Source organism: Ammodytes marinus, assembly GCF_949987685.1.
Source record: "Ammodytes marinus genome assembly, chromosome: 16".
Lineage (NCBI taxonomy): Eukaryota > Metazoa > Chordata > Actinopteri > Uranoscopiformes > Ammodytidae > Ammodytes > Ammodytes marinus.
The window spans coordinates 10,948,075-10,968,910 of record NC_137220.1 but is presented as its reverse complement, the minus strand read 5'-3'; the positions used below and the strand labels follow the sequence as shown (position 1 = coordinate 10,968,910).

At 41.9% G+C, this 20,836-nt stretch overlaps 1 protein-coding gene across 1 annotated transcript in view; it reads right to left on the bottom strand.

Moving 5' to 3' along the window:
* Positions 1-898: 898 nt before the first annotated feature.
* The window catches only part of LOC307263343 (inactive phospholipase C-like protein 2), a 62,106-nt gene continuing 42,168 nt past the window's right edge, over positions 899-20,836 (bottom strand). Inside the window, exons 3-6 of the mRNA XM_080044482.1 lie at positions 15,805-16,008; positions 12,466-12,541; positions 5,998-6,107; positions 899-3,064 (exon numbers count right to left, since the gene is read on the bottom strand). Of these exons, the coding sequence (XP_079900608.1) occupies positions 2,597-3,064; positions 5,998-6,107; positions 12,466-12,541; positions 15,805-16,008 (858 nt within the window). The 3' untranslated portion in view covers positions 899-2,596. The remainder of the gene's footprint in view (positions 3,065-5,997; positions 6,108-12,465; positions 12,542-15,804; positions 16,009-20,836) is intronic.

Below are 20,836 nucleotides of genomic sequence, written 5' to 3'. Positions count from 1 at the left end.
AAAATAATTTTAGATCAACAGAATGAGCAGTGTGTTACAGTGCATCAAAGGAAGTCACCAAAGTATTCTGAAGCTTTATCGATTGCTTTTGATTCGCAGTGAAAGAGGCTTTCAAAATGCTCCTAAGAGATAGCGATGGTGTCATGATCCTGCCTGGGCCGCTTTGCCTCTGTTTTTTTTTTTTTGCCCTTTCTGCTTGTCTGGTTTATTGCAGGGTTGGAGCAGGTGTGTGGGAGTCAGTTCAAGCACTCACAGCTGCCAGCAATCACCAATCTACCGCCCTTCATATACCCGGCCCGACCTTCCAGATACTGCCAGATTCTAGTTTCAGTTCACACAGTCAGTAGCTCTATTTCTCTTTACCTACCTGTTGCAGCTCCGTTTGCATGTTTTGCCTCGTACTCATTTTTGTTGTTTTTCCTGCCACAGCTCTCCCGGTCTGACTCCCCCCATCGGCTCCAACCTGCACCAGCGAGCACTTCCCCCCCGGACTCCTCTGCCCGCCTGCACTGGTTTGCTCTCGCCCAAGCCCCTGGACATTCTCCGGTGCGCTCTCCCTGGAACCCTCCCAGGACAGTTGGATTTCCCCCTGGATCCCGACCCAACCCCCAGCTGATTCTTGTTCAATAAACCTTCTTAAACTGGTACTGTCTCCGCGCCTGTGTCCTCCCTGTCCAACCGTAACAGATGGCTCTTCAAATCCAAATCATTTCACTTCCCGTCATTTTCTGAACCACCAAAATTTAAAACGTTTTCAGCAAAAATATCAGTCAAGGTACTGATTGAAACATTGTCCAATACCGTTAAAACCCATTTGCACGAATGCTTATTTAAGACATTTCAAAAGGAATGAACGAGAGGAGACGAGATGAACAATGAAGCCAGTTTTAATGGGCCACTTAAGAGGAGCTCTTACAGAATCCACACTTCACTTTGCAGTGAAACACATGTCAAGTTATTGGTTGACCCTGGTGTTATAGTGCTAAACCGTAATTCCCTCATTTCCGTTCCCACATGCACTGGTAGTCCTGATCTGCACCACTGAACAACAGCTGTCAAATCACTGTAATACGTGGAAGTAATGTTAAAAAAAAAGAATCAGAATATCAATAGAACTAACGACAATTAGTATAATATCGATCATTAACGCCTGTGTCTGCAATCACTTTTCTTTAGCAATATATGTTCCTTTTTTCTCGTACACTTTACACACACTTTACATCTATATTCACTTTATATTGTGTTATTATCACTGACAGCAGTACCATTTTCCGCTTGACCTTTCGACCTCTAAACAGGCAGGGTCAGATATTTCCAGTTGTGATTGGCTGGTGAAGCTCCGCCCCCCTCACGGATGTGGGCTATTAGCTTTGCCCTGGGGACCAAAAAAACACCAAGTCACGTAACGTCACACCACACACAGTCCCTGGGGAGGAGGGCAGGAGACCCTGTGGGGAGCGTCGAGGAATGCTGAAAGGACCGAAATCCCTGAAAGAATGACGCTGGAGATGTGCAGGGCAGGGGACTTGATGGAGGTTGACCAAGCGAGAAGAGCATCAAAAGTGACTGAACACATGAGCAGCTGCGGTTTGGTTTCCTATGTTAGCTCTACGGCCCCCTGGTTTGTGCTAAAAATTGTCAAATGTGACTTTGCCTAGTCGAGCTGCACTACTTTTTTGCACTTAAAATGAAAACTGAATGAAATGAAATGAAACTTTGCTCTATGTCTAAAATGGAAAAAAAAAGAGTGTGAGGATGTGAAGAAAAAGAAAAAGCTCAAAAGACATAACGAGGAGTCTCGGGTCAATTAAAAAGGCAAAACGCGAGGCATAAAGATGCCAAATGTGAGATAAAGCCTGTACCCACAGAGCTAGAGTACATAGTGGATGGGCATGTACTGCAACTAGCACAGCCCAGAGAGAGAGAGAGAGAGAGAGGGAGACGGGGTAGAAATCGAACTCACTGATCCCATTTTCTATGCAGAGACAAGTACCTGAAGTTAGTCATCAGCTGTTACCCTTTTGGCTTTTCACAAGGAGAGAAAACAAAAAGAGACCTACACTTCCTGGTTTAGACGGAAGATTATTTTCCTGATCCACGACAGAGCACAATAAACATTGTCTTACTTGTGTACCAGACTCTTGCTCTTATCCTATTTATTTTTATTTTATTGAAATGGATTCATTGTTTTTAATGACCGACTTTCTTTTTGAAATGATGTAATTCTGATGTACTGTACTCTCGACATCATTGTAAATGAGCGATCACTCTCAACGATTTATCGAGATTAATTAAATAAAGCCTGAGTGGATGCATGAACGTCTTAACAGTTTTCAATCCTGTTTGGACAAACGCGTGATATGAAGTGTGAGGTCTCTCTGTGGTTTACACCTCGTCAAACTCAAAACCTTCTCATACTCTACACTCGTGTCTCACTTCTAACCTTACGGGTCGTTCTCATTACAGTCATCACTTGAACTCTCTCGGCCATTTCCTCCCTTTCCCTTTGGTTACCTGCCTCCTGCCTCTGTGTGTCTATGTGGCCCGCGTCTCTGTCTCTCTTTGGGTGGGATTCTCTGTGGGCACAGGCTGCCGGTCAGCACGACGCCACGCAGGGTTCGTCGCTGACCGTCTCATTCTCCGTAGTGGCGTCCAGAGCTCCTGCTGCTGCTGCCCTCTGCTGCTGGCTCTGGCTCTGGAGCTGGGTTATGGGTGGGGGTTGAGTATAGGCCGGGGGTTTGGCAACAGTTTGAGCTGGTAACTGGGGGTGTTGCTGCTGGGGTAAGGGATGGAGGTAAGACTGAGGTGGTGCTTGGGTCTGGGATTGGGACTGGTGCAGTTGTGGGGGTTGTGGAGGTTGTGTGTGTGGGTGTGTGTGTTGGTGTGTGTGTGGGTGGGTCTTTTGCTGTGGCTGCTGCTGCTGCTGCTGGTGGAGAGCAGGGTGCTGGAGCTGGGGGGAAGCGGCTCCATTCTTACTGAGCCCACAGGACTGAGCGGCACAGTGGATCTGACGCAGAGTGTCCAGGGCCTCGCTCTTGGCGTGCTTCAGCAGGTCCGCCTGGCCCTGAAGAAAAACAAAAAAATGCCATTTTGTTTAGGTTATATTTCCGGCTTTTGTAATTATGTTTGTATTGCAGAAAAAACCCTCCTCCTCCCCTCACTCTGTTTGTGAAGTTTATAGTCATACCTTTGCATTTGCAATTTCCAATATCTGTAAATATTTATAATAGCAAATTCCATATGCTCCTGTTTGTACTTTTTTTTTTAAATATTAATTTATTTTACTTGAATTTATTTTTTGTATTGCCAAATTGCTTTGGCAATATTAACTCTCGTTTTCCATGTCAATAAAGCCCCCATTGAATTGAATAGTAAAGGATACAGAAGGAGAAACGACTTTTGTCAAGAATACATATCCCTATTAGGATTGAAGATGGCAAAAATAGCAGGTAACACAAATAAAGATGGAATAAGGGGAGGGGGCGATTAAAGACATACTGTATATTTCCTTTATAAGTGCATTAACTAATACAATACAGAAGGGGGCAGTCTAATGCCACCGAATGAAGGCATTTGGATGCCTGCCAGCACTTCCCAGTGCTCCTCTCAGCTGGTGAACTGTGCTGTCATATGGTGATAATGTTATACTACAGTCCCTGCTCTTTTTTGGGGAGAAATGAATCCCTGCCATATGTGGAGGAAGTGGTACGGCCAGGCAGCCTGCTTTACAGCACTATCAAGTCGCTCTGGGCCGCTGCCACCATGGAAATTTGGAGCCTTCTCCGCAGGCGTTTTATTTCTGTGTGTGAGAGGTACTCGTATTATTAGAACAGGCCAAAAACAAAATATAGAAAAAAGAACTGTGACCACATGCTCTGATAATAACTCTCTCTTCTACTACAGTTTTTAAAAATCCTTGACTCTTCCCTTCAGGCGTCTCGGCCTTGCAACCACCCCAGCACATTCCGTACCCCACCACTGTCTCTCCAAACATCTGTTCAATCACAAGTTGAAAGCAGTTGGCCTTCTTATTTGTGAATCTGCGTATTTCCCCCTCCCTCCCCACCACACTTGACTCTGGACTTGGTCTGACCCGCTGTGACAGCTCGTTACGTTAACATCCCTGTTAAGAGGCACGCGCTGACCCGCTCTGACCCACACCGATGTGTAAACGGTCAAAGGGATAAAGTTCTTAATGCCACGAGGCAGGCAAAGCAGAATGAGGAAAGGAAAGGTGCTGCACTGCTACACTAGGCCCAGAGCTCTACACAGTTGATTACAGTAGAAAACTACAATGGCGAGTGATTTGGGAGACATCCAAACGCAACATGGAGCCTGCAATTTTGCCTAAAAAGGGCATAACTATGCTTCACGCTTCAAAGCCTCTCTATCCGTCTCTCTGATTTAGCCTTTTTCTTTGGATAGGAAGGCACAAAGAATGACATGGTGGTTGTCACTGGTACAGCGGGAATGGGTAAAAGCCCTCATTCACCATGACAGCTCGGATCTGACGGTAAATGTCAAAGTAAATGTGGAGAGGGAGTTTGGGAACCAGACACGTCCTTCCTCTGTAACTTCCTTGCAGCTTCCCCAACCATATTTCTACCAGCGTGTGCTTCCAGGCTGACTGAGGATCTGGAAAGGCTGACAAGGTGAAATAACTTGGCTCAGAGGCATGCCAGCTTTGGTAAACAGGCACCAGGCTCTCACCAAATGTTCAGTATCACACACAGATTACAACTGAAGAATCGGAGGAGTAAGTGGAGGTATTATGTGCACGTCAAGATGCCTTTATGTTGAGGTTGTGGATACAGAAAAAGAGCGAAGTGTGCGTTTGGAGAGACAAGGCAGAAATGGGAGGAGTTGGGGGAGTTTATTGGTGATTGGGGGTATATTGCGAGCGCGGGTGAGGGAAGGGATTACATTCTTGCCGTCCATCTGTTATGCTACTTAGGCCACATGCATTTGATCAATTCTACAGAGTGCAATGAAGCTTAATTAAGCTCAATCTGGCTGTTGCACGTACTGCTGTTGTATTAGTGCAAGAAAAAAAAAGAAAACCCAAATACTTTATACTCTAATTCTGATTTACTCTCGCTATTGCCTAATCTTAAATTTGAGCACTTGCCATTTAATAATATTGCAAATAAAATAATTTTAGACATGGACGGGTTAGTCGGGTATATCTGAAATTGCAAATGATTATTTACCATTATTTTCTGAAATTTTATTACACCAAACAATGTAACAGTTATAAATTGACAGATGTATCTCTGAAATTAAATATTTGCAAGTTCAGCCGTAATCTTTACTGTCTCCCTATCTCGCAAAGGCAGACATGAAAAGGATTAGAAGAATGAAGCCATCAAACATGAACCTAACCTGACACTCAAGCAGAAAATATACAGCCAAGGGAGCGTCTTCACACGGTACTAAATCATCTCAGGCTGATGAGATGAGATAAAAATATCCGGGCTGCTCTGTCTTTATTTAGAAAAAACAGGTCCACTTTGCTGAGCACAGTCTGACCAGCATGTTTGGGCTTTTATCAGCGCTGGTATCACCACCGATGTGCATAGAGGCAATGAAAAGAGGCCATCTTATCTCCCCGTGTCATGGGGCAGGCACGGACAAGAATGCTTTTCGCTGAGCATCATCTTCAAGGCATGTCCAGGGGGCTGAATGCACCCTTATGAGGAAATGTTAGGACAAAGTATGTTTGTGCAAAAGTGTTTACACTCCTATCACGTCACAATATATAGTTACATCAGCAAATGAATAAAACAGTACTTTGTATTAACAGTAATTAATTAAGAGATTTAGGGATTAAAGAGTAGGCAAACACAATTAGCCCAGAGAGCTTTCTTAAGACACTACCGTGTAGTTTTAATCTCAGTAGCGGGGTTCAGGATGGCTTATTCAGCTGCTTATAGCCCATCCAAAATAATGCTGTGCTTAGCGAGGACCACATGCCAAGTGCGGTTAAGCCCATTTTACCTTAAGGACGGTGATGTTCCACGCATAGCTCTCCATGGCTTTATGAAGCTTGCGGCCTTTCAGACCCTCCTTTGCTCCAATGCGATGCAGGTCCTCATGGAAGTCCAGACCTGGACAGAAACATGCACATGTCACATGAATTAGAAGTGTAAGACACACAATTTTATATCATCTTGTAAAGAAAAAATTTATAAATTAATAAGAAAAGACATAAAAGTATTTTTATATCCGGACAAATCTGGACAATGATTCAAATTCCAATGGATCACCATAAAAGCCACAATAGCAGTCCCCATGCACTGTACTGGTTTGCTCATGGGGTTAAAATGTAAGGTAATGCAAAGTGGTCTATCAGTAGGTCCAGCTTCATTTAGCCCAGGCAGACTATTATTAATCCTCCTGGGCTTTAAAAAACAAACTCCTCCTAAAGCTGTATGTCTCAGCCTACATGTCAGTCTGTCCCTGATGAGCTTACTGCAACACACTACAACTGACGTCATGCCACTCCAGCCATATCACTAATAAGTCACCGAAAGTCCATCAAAACAGGTCACTCATTTAGTCCTCAGGTCTGTTTAGCAGAAATTGCACCTCCACCATTTCAAGACTTTGATTAAGTTGATTTTTCTTAATTCAGCCTAGTGGCACTCTTACTCTTGTTTTTAGAAAAATAACTCTCCATCCTAAACAAATACAGTATATATTCCAAGGAACCAAAAGCCTGAAACAAAATAGAGTTATCAACAATCCCTGTCTTACTGAACTCCTACTCAAAATACTGTACTTTAGGCAACAACTCTATTGACTCACATGATCAGATCTACCTCTATGTGCAAGATACACAGCTCAGCCCATATTTTTTAATCCAAACCAGAAGTATAAAAGTGCTGTATCATCAACCTGACCTAACTGCACATCTGACACTCATAACAACAATTCTATTTTCTTTTAGCCCCGAAACAGACCAAGAGGTCAAGAAAAAATTTAAATTAAAATGATATACCTTGCCTACAGCCCATATTGTTCTTTAATTTCCATATAATTGGTTATTGCAGCCATTGCAGAATGCTTTATCTACTTCTGAGCCTGAAAGTTGTGTTAACAGGGTTTAGGGCTGATTTGATCTTGTAATCTGCTATAGTTGGGCTAATGGGTAATAGGGCTGCTGCTTGTGCAGAGCTGAGCCAAGGCGGCTTGCAATCACCAATCCCGGGGAGCTGAATAAGAGATTAAATTAGCTGGAGGCTGCCTGTCCCAGTACAGCCTCTTCAAGCATTTAATTTCCCAATTATTAAGCATGTTACATCCCCAAACAGTCACACGGTTGCTGTTTCTAACTGTCACAAACTCTGTTTAATTTGAGTTATCAAATGAAATGTGGCCCCCCATGGCACGCACGGATGAGAAGGGATCTTCTCCAGTGGAAACAGAACAAGAGAGAGAGGGAGAGAGAGATAGAGAGCGAGCGAGAGAGAGAGAGAGAGAGGAGGACAGAAGGGACAAATATATGTCTTGTCTGAGTAGACACAGAACCACTGCAGCGAGCAGAGCGAGGTTTTTTGCCTTTGTAATGATTACTGCAGCAGTACCTCTTATGCTCTAAAATCCAAATTCACAGGGAAAGATAGACTGCTACAGCCTGATAGAGGGAGGAAGGTACAGTCAGTAAATAACAAAATCAAACAGATTCTCCAAACGAGATCTGATGGAAAGAGAAGATGAAAACAAAGATGAGAAAGGGTCAAACAATCTGCAGAGTCTAGGCTGGCAGAATATAATCATTTGCAAATAGAGAATGAGATATTCAAGCTAACGATGAGCAGAGGGAAACAATGACTGCATAAATCCAATGATGTCAAAATTAAGGGAGATGTCTTTATCCCTCGGATTTCCATTGCCAGTGTAACTACACGGCGTCCAATCATACCAACACAGTCATTGTGGTCAGTCAGACAGAAAGCGTTTACAAAGAGGAGGACATCAATAAATGAGCACAGTCATGCTTGTAGGAAGGCAGCAGCTCCTAAACGCGTACAGCCAGCCTGCAACCTAGAATACACAATGACGCATGTCGTAACCTAAGTGTGTATCTACTAATGTAACATCTCAGTTTAGCAGAGTTAGTAGTAGGGATGGGAAACATATTTGTATCTCTTATGCATGAAATAAATACTATAAGAACTATATGTATACAGGCCTATTATTATTAGTGGATACCTATTATGCATTGGCATTGTATACAATGTACTATGAGCAGTATTTTAAGGTAGCAGGTTGAGGTCGAGCTGATTTAAAGTATTTTATAAACTTTTGGGTATAGTTAAAGGACCAGGTCGAAATCTTTGACATTAGCTGACATTCTCCTGTAATTAAAATAAATATACTCAAAATTGTGCCTAAGTATGGAGTAAATGTATAGTTATTTTCCACCACTGTTGCCACCAAGCATTTTGGAAGCTTTATCTGATGAATGCAAAAAAAACACAATACAGATTTACCTGACTGCGTGGACACAAAAGCACCGCCAGGTATATGTTCAAAATGTTCAGAAAAACTGCTGAGAGAAGTTGTTTATTTCTTGAGAAAAGCTTTTTGAAAGCCAGTGAAGCAAAGGGCTAGTTAGGAGAAGGAGTGGGAGTTGTGCTCACCATACATAAACAGATTAGATATACACAGTATACACACAGACAGACACGAGCACACAGTGGTAGCATCTGGAGGTGCCAGAGTGTGTATCCCAGCTGTCTATCTGGTTCCCCACTTAGTGGTGCGTGTGATGGGGAGCCATCAATAGTGGCCCAGGGGGATCATCCAGCACCTTTCCATCCTCATCAACACGTCAGCTTCACTGCCCAAATTAAACTGATTAGCTACAATAATGATAGGGCATAAACTAAACACAGGAAGGAGAGAGGAAAGAGAGGAGGCGTTGTTTTAGCCATAGCAACCCAAAACACCATCCTGCACTGCCGTTTCTCATCCCCCTATACTGTATATTATAGTCGAATCTGATGGCCGAATCTTGCCTTTTTGAGACTAATAATCCAATCATTTTGTTTCTCTCGTCCATTGATCGATATTCTCATGTGCGACATTGCCTTACATATTTTTTCCACAACACACACATTTTTAATCATAATATAAAATAGGCCACAATAGGCAATTCAATGTACAAATAAAAAATTCAGCATCCCCATATAGCCGGAACAGAATGATCCTTGTTTCATTATCAAATTGTGCGACTGTGAGATTGTTAGTCTAACCGGTTACATATGATCGAATTGTCGAATAGACGACTACTTGGGGTCACCCCTACTGTTTATTATACTGTATGAGTGACGCATTTTTCCAGCGTGCCATAGTTCAACGTTTCTCATTGCTTGGATTTAAAACAAAAGACAAACCAGGAGTCAGGAGGTTAGTTTGAGACGTCAATACAGATCACAGCCTGCACATCATTCATTGTGATAATGGCTTGTGTCACAACAGCATTTAGCTGGTGGTGAGCAGAGCACTCTTTAAATGAAAAAAAGTGTCAGGTTAAATAAAAAGTTAATAAATTAAGCTTAGATGTGGTGCACACACATACACATTCTGGCATCCCATATTCCCTTTCAGATAGCTGACAGCCTCTAATAGCATCTTTTTCTCACCAAAATTATACCTTCCGGCTTCCGGAACGGTCATAGGGATGTTACATTCATATCCATGCAAATCCACCATCTCGCTAAAACTTTGTCTGTTGCTTTTTGTCCTAATCAGTCTGTGAATAATCATATGGTTTGTGAGATGACGTCTGAAGGGCCCATTCAGTGTTTGTCAGCCTATCAAAAGAGCTAATTTCCCAGCCATCATAAAGCCTTTTGTTGTACTGTTCTTCCTGGTGTCCTCAATAGTGCTTCTGCTCGTCTAGAGGATAGGGAATGCTTAAAATGAACTGAGACATTGAAGCTGAACAAGACAAATATGACAAATAGATGAAAAAGAAGAAAGCTCATTTGGAGAGAATGGGTTGTGTTGCAGTAGCAGTAGCATTTGCACAGTGAGACAGGCGAGAGTCGGTGTAGCATTAAGATGAGATCCACTGCTGTTGATTGTAAAATTCTCAACACTCAATGTAATGTGTTAATGTGATGATATTACCATATGGATGTATTTAATTTGTGAAAGTTAGATAGATAGATAGATAGATAGATAGATAGATAGATAGATAGATAGATAGATAGATAGATAGATAGATAGATAGATAGATAGATAGATAGATAGATAGATAGATAGATAGATAGATAGATAGATAGATAGATAGATAGATAGATAGATAGATAGATAGATAGATAGATAGATAGATAGATAGATAGATAGATAGATAGATTTAGCTTGTATGCATGACTAATAAGAAAAAGGCAATATTGTATTAGAAGTGTATATAGTAGTTTAATAATGTGATGAAATACTGCTGTGAGTAGTATCACTCCGTTCTGTATTCTGAGATAGTCTTACTTCATATTCCCTCAGGCCAACAAAGATGAAAGTTATTCAAATTTGGGAATTGCTATTTTCCAACATTTTTATAGACTCTTTTGCACATGAAAACCTAACTAATTGGATTTGAGTAAATAGTTTTGGGGCATCCATTTCTGCTGGAGGGTCAGAGAAATGGCTGCAATTTGTCCCATTTCTGCCTTTCTTTTTTACACCCTCACATATTGCAATCCAAACTAAAACAACTACAACGCACGTTTGGAGGCATGAATGAACAGACATGACAGTTATATACATTTGAGAATGGCTGCGGTTTGGATTGAGGCATGTGTGTTATTGCTTGGGGGCAGGGGGAGTGGGCGATAGAGAAAGTGCTATGTTTGGCATGCAGCTGAGGCCCCCTTAGGGCTGTCGCTCTAACCCGATGACTCATTGTGTCATTCTTGCATAATGCCAGGCTTACGTGAAAACCGTGTTACTCAGAAATTAAGGAATTTCCACGTTTTCTCTTCAATATGTTTGGAAAGATTACATGCTCTCTCAGAAAAAAGCCTTCAAGCCCTTCACCTGTGAGACACTTTCAAAGTAAATTCAATTACTTTCAACAAGTGTTCTTGTAAATTCTTTTTGAAAAGTTAGATTTTCTTTCTGATGTTCTTACTGGAAATTAGACATTTTGGAAGTACAAGGTATCACCCGACAGTGGCACGACCTGAGCATCAGCCTCCAGTATCCAGCTACTAACACTGCTGTGAGGGTAGCTGTGGCTTTGAAGGGCTTTAAAAGTTATGCTTAACTCTGCAGTCATGGCCTTTGAAGATGCTCCTAGCTCCAGGCTGGGGGAACCTTAGGAGCCCAGGGACAGATCTGTGACTGGAGCCCCAGCTTTCAACCCACATCCCTGGGTAATTGCTCAGCACGAATACCAGCTTGGCTTGTTGTGGTGGGGGAGATGAGGCATATGCATGCTTGCCTCTGTGTGACACCAGGGAGTAAAGCTAGGCATGGCAGGCTTACATTGGCTTATCGGCCTCTGGCTATCGGCTGGCATGTGATGCCAGTGAGTGTTCCTTCCCTGTCTGCTTTGGGTTCCTTATGAAACACACAAACAACCAACAACGACAAACTACAAATGTATTTCCATGTTTTTCTACCAGCTATGTTATGCTCAAAAGGATTCACATTTGTTTCATTTTTTTTCCAATTAGTGCTTAATGTGAGAGCAGCTAGAGAGGACAATGATTTTTGATTTGAAGCCGTCTCTCTACTAATGATCTTATTATGGTCAATGTTATGCTCTCCTCTATCCCCTACCCCCTACTTCCCCTTTCTCAATCTTCTCTCTGTTAAACCTTGTCATATCTCTCCTCCTCTCAAAGGATGTTTATACCGCCTGTCCTCTTTGTCTGTGCGTCTGTGGCCGATTGTTTTCACCTGCCCACTGACATGATAACTACTTGTGCTGACTCACTGATGACAGGCCTGTTCAATCGACAGAAGCCACTGTTGCTGATGTTGATGGAGATTCTGTAGCAGGATACACAATGCCCATCCTGATACGTTTGAAGGCTGCAGAAAAGATGTGTGTCCCTTACAGTACATGATTCATTTGGAAAGAGTGAAGTGAAGAGTGAGATGTATTGTTCTATATGGCTGACCCTGTGCGAGGACCCCCTCTGGAGTGTGGTGTGGGAGGGGTTATGCAAAAAGACTAAATATAGCGTTGTGTGTGAGTGAGTGTACTGTATATCTTTCTTGTGTTAATTGTAAATACAGCAACTTCAGTACCCTGCCTTTGTTTCATGGTGCAGCTACATAATTGTTCCAATGTATTGAAATAAGAGAATCTTCGTTTGAAAAAAAAGGGGATATAAAAAAAAAACTAAATGTCAGCAGGGATTATGCATCCATGAGCATATTCTGCAATGAAGAAGAAAGATGAACAGGGATGATGCAGCTGAGGACCCATAATGCATTGCAACGTACCTGCCCGTTGTGCTTGTGTAAGCTTGGAGTAGACCACGTCGGCTGACTCAATTAGTGTTCTGCTGGTTTGGATCATCTAGGAGACAAAAAATAAATATAAATCATCTGCATCATATGTTAGCATCATACCAGGGTCATAACTGTGAAAGCCTTGAGGAACAACTGGTTTACTACATAATCCAAACAAGCAAAGCATAGGGAAATACCAAGAGGGAAACACTTCATATCAATTGCTGAGAGGTGTCTATCTTGCCAAATGTGTGGAGCTACCACCTAACAGATTGGATCCCCTCATCAGCCAGGGCTCATTTTGAAGTAGCAGAGCTGCTACTGTATGTTCAAAGTAAAACTAACAGTTCAGCCTTAGCCCAAATTAGGTAGTAACATAGCTGTCATGAAGATACATCCTTATCTGATAAGTTTCATTGGAGTAAGATTTTTTGTTGCCTAGTATGTAACTAAATCAAGCAAAGAAAGCAAACATAGAATTCATGTGTATTGATACAACAAGTAAACTGAGATGCAGCTTCCTACTTTTGCAACACAACACTGTGTAATTTAAGCCATAAACAACAACCCACAGGCTGAAGAGGAGCAGCTGGATCAGCCCTGCAGCACTGAGGAGGAAGCTAATGAAGTTTCACACTCCTGTTAGCGGCGAGACCGGAAGTGGACTCGCATTCTGTGTGTGTGTGTGTGTGTGTGTGTGTGTGTGTGTGTGTATTTGCATGCCTTTTCGTGCTTTACAATCCTTATGGGAAATGGTTAGAACGCAGACAATTTTGTAAAACGAGCTTCATTCTAGGGATGGTTTGATATAAGAATGGAAACAAAAAAATCTGAAATATGTTAAATATTTGATGCCTAATGCATTAAATATTTATTGAACTACATCTACATTTCCAAGACTGTATTCACCAACCTGCAGAGAAAGAATGTGTGTTGTGTGAGTTGTACATATGTAGATGAGGCCTAAAGCAATAGTAAAAGCATAACGGAGGGAAAACCTTTGCAATAGGGACAAATAAGAGTCTTGAATGCAACATGTCTTGAAACTGCACTGCATTCTGATCTTGTAAAAAGCACCTCTTCCTCTGCTGATATGGATTACTTCTTGTCAGGTGGAAAACAGAATTGTATCTAAAAAAAAAGTCCTGGAAGCTTTGAATCTCACTAAACTGACATTAGCTTTCGTTTACGACAATAGACAACATCTTAAATGCGCCTTGGTGTTCACCTTACAAGTCAAATCTCTGGAATTCTACTGGACGAATTAACTAAATTTTTCTAAAAAAGAAATTTACAAATTTTGTGTTTTGATGATGTTCTAACACATTGGTTCAAATCTCCCATAGGGGGTTTCAATAGAGTTGAGTTCTGGTAACTGCGAATGCCATAGCATAGAATTCACATCATTTTCCTGTCCATCAAACCATTCAGTGACCCCTCTCTTGCCCTATGGATGGGGGCATTGTCATCCTGGAAGAGCCCACTCTCGTGATGATAGAAATGTTTCACCATAGAATAAAGGTGAAGACTCAGAACAACGTTTGGATTGATTTGCAGTGACCCTTCCTTTTAAGGGGACAAGTGGACTCAAACAGTGCCGGTAAAATGCCACAAGAGCATAACATTTTGCCCTCACTGTAGGGGGGCAAGCATCCAGGCCTGTACCTTTCTGTTGGTGTACGCCACACATGCACTCGCTCACTTGTAGAAAATACAGTGAAGGTATCTGTGAAATCTAAAATGTGCATTCATCTTTGTAATGAGGGGTATTATGCAGTACTTTTGTTGCTGAAACAGTCTGAAGACGTCCAGCCCTGACATTCTCAGTCACCAAAGAGTTGCTCTTGTGTCGTCATCGTGGGGTTGTCTGAGGACACGCACTGCACTGCACACTGACATCCTACAGTTAATGGCCTGGCATTGGCAGCCATGCTCCCATGAAGTCATACGCTTTTACACCCACACCATAGACTGTATGTAAAAGAAACCCACACACAGACATAGCGGCCTCTGTTCTTGAGAGGGGAGTGTGCCAACAGGCCAGTCTTTGAGAATCAAATACAATCACTGAGTTGACCACACTCTAGCCTCAGGACAAGACCATAGGTTAATATATGTACATCACCTTTAAAACACCGCCAACCACATACAGTATATTGTTCAACATAGAGGACAATTTGAATGCCCTTAGCATTTAACAGGCTAGGGAAAGTGATATCACTTTTCATAATCCGGTGATTGAGTGAGAAGAATACAGTTGTAGTACATTTGTGCAGCATGTGTTTTTAATATTTGAAATGTCCTTTTGGAACATCCTACAAATAATTCCAATATTTATTTTTGAAAAAGTAACAAATATCAAAATATGTTAAAACGGATGACTAACTGGTCAATGTTCCCATCTCTAAAGCTCTAAAATATGGATATTGGGCCTGCTTTTCTGCTTGTCCCCAGTAACTATTTTGTGGACTGGAGCGTGAAAGTTGCTCCGACAGTGCCAAGCCTCTTGCCTGATGCAAAACCTCATGAAAGCCAAAGCAAGTTCTCTATTTGGATGTGTTCGCTGCGCCGCAGATCTAAGCAGCACGGACACAACAACCTTGTTTGTCTCTCTTGACCCACTTCACCAGCCCCCGGCGTGCCTCACAGGAGGGGCAGAGGAAGACAGCGGGTGATAACTAATTACAGACATAGTCCCTCGAACCCCCTTTGAGGCCTTGCCAATGTCAAGTGGTGAAAACTGCAGTGTTCTTGTAAGAGAGGAGGCAGGAGGATGGAGACGGACATGTAAAATTATACATGGACTCGCTGCAGCTTGAAAATCTGACTGGTCAAATAGGTGGTATTAGCCATCCAGCTGTGTGAATGCTTGATTAAAATGATAAGCAAACTAGTGTCAAGAAAAGGAAACAAGCTAAACCTCTTTGTTTTGAGTTTGCCATTTATGTGAGAGCAGCACATATGAAGATCTCCACAGAGCAGGACATGCAACCAGGGCTTCTAGTGTTATCATACTAATGCCTGAGTGCTTTGACATTTTATCTTCACCTAAAGAAGATATTGAGTGCGCTGTAACACAATATAATCAGAGTGTCTCACATGATTAGTATTAGATGTATATACCTGTGTATGTACAGTATGTGTGTAATGGACTTCTACCTCAATATTGATCTTTTAAAAGGAATTTCTGCAGAGCACATTTGTTCCAAAGATGTTCACATGAGTAATACAGAATTCAGTCACAGCAGTATAATGAACATTTCTCTCTGCCTTAAAGCATCACATGCTGGTTGGCACATGCACTCTTTCATGTGTGTGCAGGGTATGTACCATGTCGTAGGCGTTGAAGACTTTGCGCAGCAGCTCTGGTACGGGCCCCTGAGCCTCCATGGTGGGGTAAGTCTCACTCAGGTCCACCGTGACCCTCAGTGAGCGCTCACTGTTTAGCAGCCAGCTGGACACCGTCAGGATACACTGCTTCATGTTGGCAGCCGGGGTGAGTCCACACAGCTCCTTGAAGGACACCATGGCATTCTGGGAAGAAAAAAAAACAAAAAAAACAATGAAGGATAGCAATTAAGGTATGGACATGTAAAACAAATTCCATTTATGTTTTAATGTCTAGGAAGCAGCATCAGTTAAAAGGTACTATGTAACTTTGGGCGTGTCAGAGAACTGAACATTTTCTAAGGTATTCTCACAACTGAATAAGCAAACTTTCCTACAAGGAAAATTGGATACCTGGAACCCTGAAGTTAAAAAGCTACCTTAAAGTTACTGTTTCACTGTTGTTGTTTACAGCAGAAGGGCCCACAGTTTTGTTTAGATACATATTCTTATATCAGGTTTTTGTTCCAGGTGCCTCAAAACAAAACAAAAAAAGGATGATAGAATTATTCCATACAAATAACTATATGTAATAAAATGATGTCTAAGAAACTAACTGCATGCTCTGCAATGATCGTTTCCCCATAACGTCAGTCTGCTCATTCAATTCCCAAAAGCCCTTGAGCCAAACTTTTGTCAACAGCCTAATAAGGGTGCTAAGTATATTCAGTTACTCATCCCTCTCTTACTTTATCTCCCCTTCTCCATTCCACATTTGAATGTCCCTGTATTAATTAATATCCTATCCTGCTTGTATCTTTTAAATATTCAGTAAATAAATAACAAAGCATTCTTCTCCTACATTCCTGTCTCTTCATGGGCCAATGAGCACTTAAGCTCACTGCTGCCAGACAAATAAATAAATCTCTATCTCAACAAGTCCTGTTTATTTAATCTAGTACTGATAATACATCCTATTTTTTAATCAGGGGCAGCTGTAGCTTTTTCTCCTCTACACATGTCAAATTGTCCTTGAGCGAGACACCAAGCTCTTAATTGATCACAAAATAATTTTTTGGACAATAACACTATAAATGATATTGGGATCGAGTCATCAAATAATGTTTTAATATGTCAACCTCTCATAGCCAGCTGGTCAACAGTTATGGCTTTCCTCCTCACAAATCTGCTATGAAATTTGAAAAATACACTTGAGTTTGCTGTAATTTGGTGGCAGCACCATGTTCATTAACACGTTGTCAGCCTAAACATACTAAATTCAATTGAATTTTGAAAGTGCAAGGCTGTATTCTAAGTCTCTTCAGTCCCAGCAGCTAGGAAACGGCCTCTTATTGTGTTTCATTCTACTGCCAGCATGGAAATTTGGAGACCAAATCAGGCCCAGTGTTTTTCACGCAGCATCCATCAGTTAGCTTGGTTAAAAGTGGAGTCAGTGATTCTGGAGATTTTTTGTTGTCGTACTGAAAAAACATGTGTTAAAGCGGCTACGAGTAACATTTAAATATCTTTTAAACAGCCTCATGTTTCCTCTCATAATCATAAATGACCTTTAACAGCAAACGAGACCATCAGTGCAAAGAAAGACGTTTTTATATAGTTTTTATTGTTGCATTTGATCTGGTCGTACACCCAGTCCGATTTTCGGTTCACGCGTGCATGCTCTATGGTCACATATCCGTATTGGTCACAGATTTCAGTGTGGCGCAGGAACGTGAATTGAGAAGCCTATCCCTCCTGGTGAGGGAAGGGGAGCGGGAGCCTTGTTTGAGACAGTTGTTTGTCGTCATAATGACTGATAACGGGGCTGAACCATAAAAGAAAAAAAAGAAAATGCAATGAAGAAAAGCTAAAAGGGAGAGTGATAGTCAGGCGGGAGGGCGTTGCCAAGCAACGTATACACAATTTCACGCAGCGAAACTAGACTGCAGTGTTTACTCCTAAATGAATGAGCGGTAGCCTACTAAAACAAAGTTTACTTTGCCTCACCAGCATCATCAGATGACCATTATTCATCAGAAATAGTCATTATTTAGGCTACAACATAAACACATTACCTCATCGTGATCCATATTAACTGCCATCTCTCGTTCATTCGCTTTGTGTGAGGACACGGGGACTCGTTCATCTCCGTGAGAGGTGACAATGCATCAACTCATTGCAATCAGGTGTGTTTAGCACTTACTGGCATTAGTTGATGCTGTGTCACCCATAGACTCACGGAGCCGAAAAGAGTCCGGTGCCCTCACACTTTCAACACACGGACACGCACCATATTGCTTCCTGATTATTTGAATCTTGCACTCCCTGCACGAGCTACAAAACAGCTTCACGACAGCCAGCGTCGTAATAATACTACCGCTTTTGTTCAAAGGTGTCGCCAACGTGCCGACTTACTCGTAGTAGCTTTAATACAGAGCATAGGCTCTATAAACTGGTATGTAAACAAAGGGTATGTAAACAAAAGGGTCCCAAATGTAGCAACTAACATGCCTGTTTACAGAGCCTAGGCTGTGTATTACACAGGATTTTTTTTTCAGTTCACACTCAGGTAGCGGATCATGAGGAGATATTCACTGATTTTGACAAAGAGTGATTTTTTTCAACAAATGTTCTCCAGTATCACTGACTCCCATCTTTAAATGACAGCGAGAAAAGAAAGTGAAAAAGAGCAGTCGAAGCTGAGGCACAAACAAATAGTTTGAGACAAAAAGCATGTGGGGGCGGTGTTAACAAGAATTGAGGGAACAGAAGTCAGGTAAAAGAGTGTGAGAGAGAATAAAAGATGCAGGGAAAACCATGAGCAGAATAGGAGAGTAAAACAACTTGCAATTTGGGAATCTGTCCACACACTCTGCACTCTGCAGTGTGGGAACCAGCTGTCTCCCTGGGCTGGACCCTCCAACCCCCCCCCACCCCCCCCACACACACACACACCAGAGGAAGTGCTGTCACTGCGGGCCAAGACCTTCCTGTGGACGGAGAGGGTGGCCGCAGGACAAAGGCGCCGTCTGTATCTGAATTTGTATGCTCAGCCTCAGCCACAGTTAACGCCTCTTTTGCCACCAAGAAACACAAAGGTGGAAGCTCTGGATTAAAACCTTGTGGTTGTCTGTGTGTGTGTGTGTGTGTGTGATTACGTGTGTGGACCAAGAACATGTGTGACTCCATATGTTTACGTCTCAGTGTGGTCTGAGCCGAAGCTAGTAGCATTCATTATGCTTTGTATAACTTTGAATGGGAAAGAACATGCGTGATTGTTTTTTTTAAATATAATTACTGTGCAATAAAAGCCATACCATTCCACACCATGGTATCAAAAGTGGGAGGCTTGTGTTTTTAATTACTCCCTTCCCCCACTTTCCTTCCCTTCCAACATTCCCCAAATGAGAGCTGTGTCCGGTTACAACGCTGCTTTTGTTTCCGTTTGCTCTCCTCCTCCTCTCTCTCTCTCTGCTTCTATCTGTGCATCTATCTCCTCTTCTCTCTGGCCAACAATATTACTTGGAAGTGAATAGGCTTATGACGGCACATACATTTTTCAGCAAATAAAAAGGAAGTCCAGGCTCTGTTTGTGCTCCATCAACTAAAGTGGGTAGCAAAGGTCCGGAAAACATTTAATTTGCCCCCATAGACATAAGTGATTTGCTGCCTGTATCCACATATAAAACATGAAAACGTATCTCATCTGCCTACTTGTCATTGTTCATAGATCTCCTCAGTCTCTTAAAAAGTCAAAAGCACTTGTATTTCAGTTATAATTCAACACATTTCACCTGAAAGAGAGCTAAGTGAGGTGAAATAACTCTTTTGACAGTGACATCTGAAGTGTGTGTATGCACTGCTTTCATGGCTAAGGTTGTATGACATGATGATATGGGATATTTCTTTCTCAAATTAAAGTCTAATATTGGCTTCAAGACAGGGGTGGCGAGGCCTCCATAGCTGGCCTGCCCACAAGAAGCCTTGTGGGTTGTTGGCCCTCCAGTTCTCTCCAGATCCAAGGCACCAGGCTCCGCTGGCCTCTACACAGCTTTCAAAAGCTTTTTTCTTTATTTTTTTTACATTAAAAAGGCAAGGGCCTTATTTTCTAAACACCTTAATTTATCCTCTTTGAAGCCTCCCTCTCAACTTTACCTCTTTCATTTTTTTAAATAATCTTTATCTCCTCATTTCAAATTTCAAATAGAATGATTTACATTTCAAACCTGAGGACATTGTGGTTTGGGAAGCGGTGGTGGGGCCAGTGTTTGATCAGGTTAAAAGACACCGGTTTACCTCCTATTATATACTGCTACTTTACATGTAAGCCCTACGGATGAAATGCTGAAGCCTTTTGTTATGAGAAATGACTCAAAGCTACTCAACAGATTATAAGGTCAGTCTGGACACCTGGCATGACTGTGATTATTTCTATATTCAACATTCATCAAATGTTCCTAAAATGACTCACACTGCAGCAAGGATTTGGTCCAGTGTGTCACTAATTCAGATTATTCAAGCAAGTAACACTTTGACTTTGACATAAGGAATATCAATCTTTTGACTTAACAGATTTTCATGTCAGCATTGCTCATTAACTAACTACTAGTATTCACATATTTATTTCAACTACTTTCCTTGAAATAACCTCTCTATACCATTGAGGCTGTGTTTTGCTAGACTCACTTCACTTGCTGTTGTGGGTAGAGGCCTGTCACTAATTGCGCTTTATTATTGTTTTTGAAGAGAACAGTAATACATGGACATTGCTGTACACTATGAGGTTTAAGAATAGTGTAATCATTAGTGAGGGACCATTGCTGCCCAGCGGAGATGACTCGGTTGCTAGTCACTTAGTGCACTACTTTATATCTCCTAGATGAGCAAATGAAGATTAGTAACCATGGTGTATTTGGAGCTGATGACCAGTACCTGAGCCCTTTGAGTGCAATTATCACTGTGTTTGTCTCATGTTCTCAGTCTACAAATACCAACACAGATAAAGCCAGCAAGTTTTTTTTAAATACTGACAGCT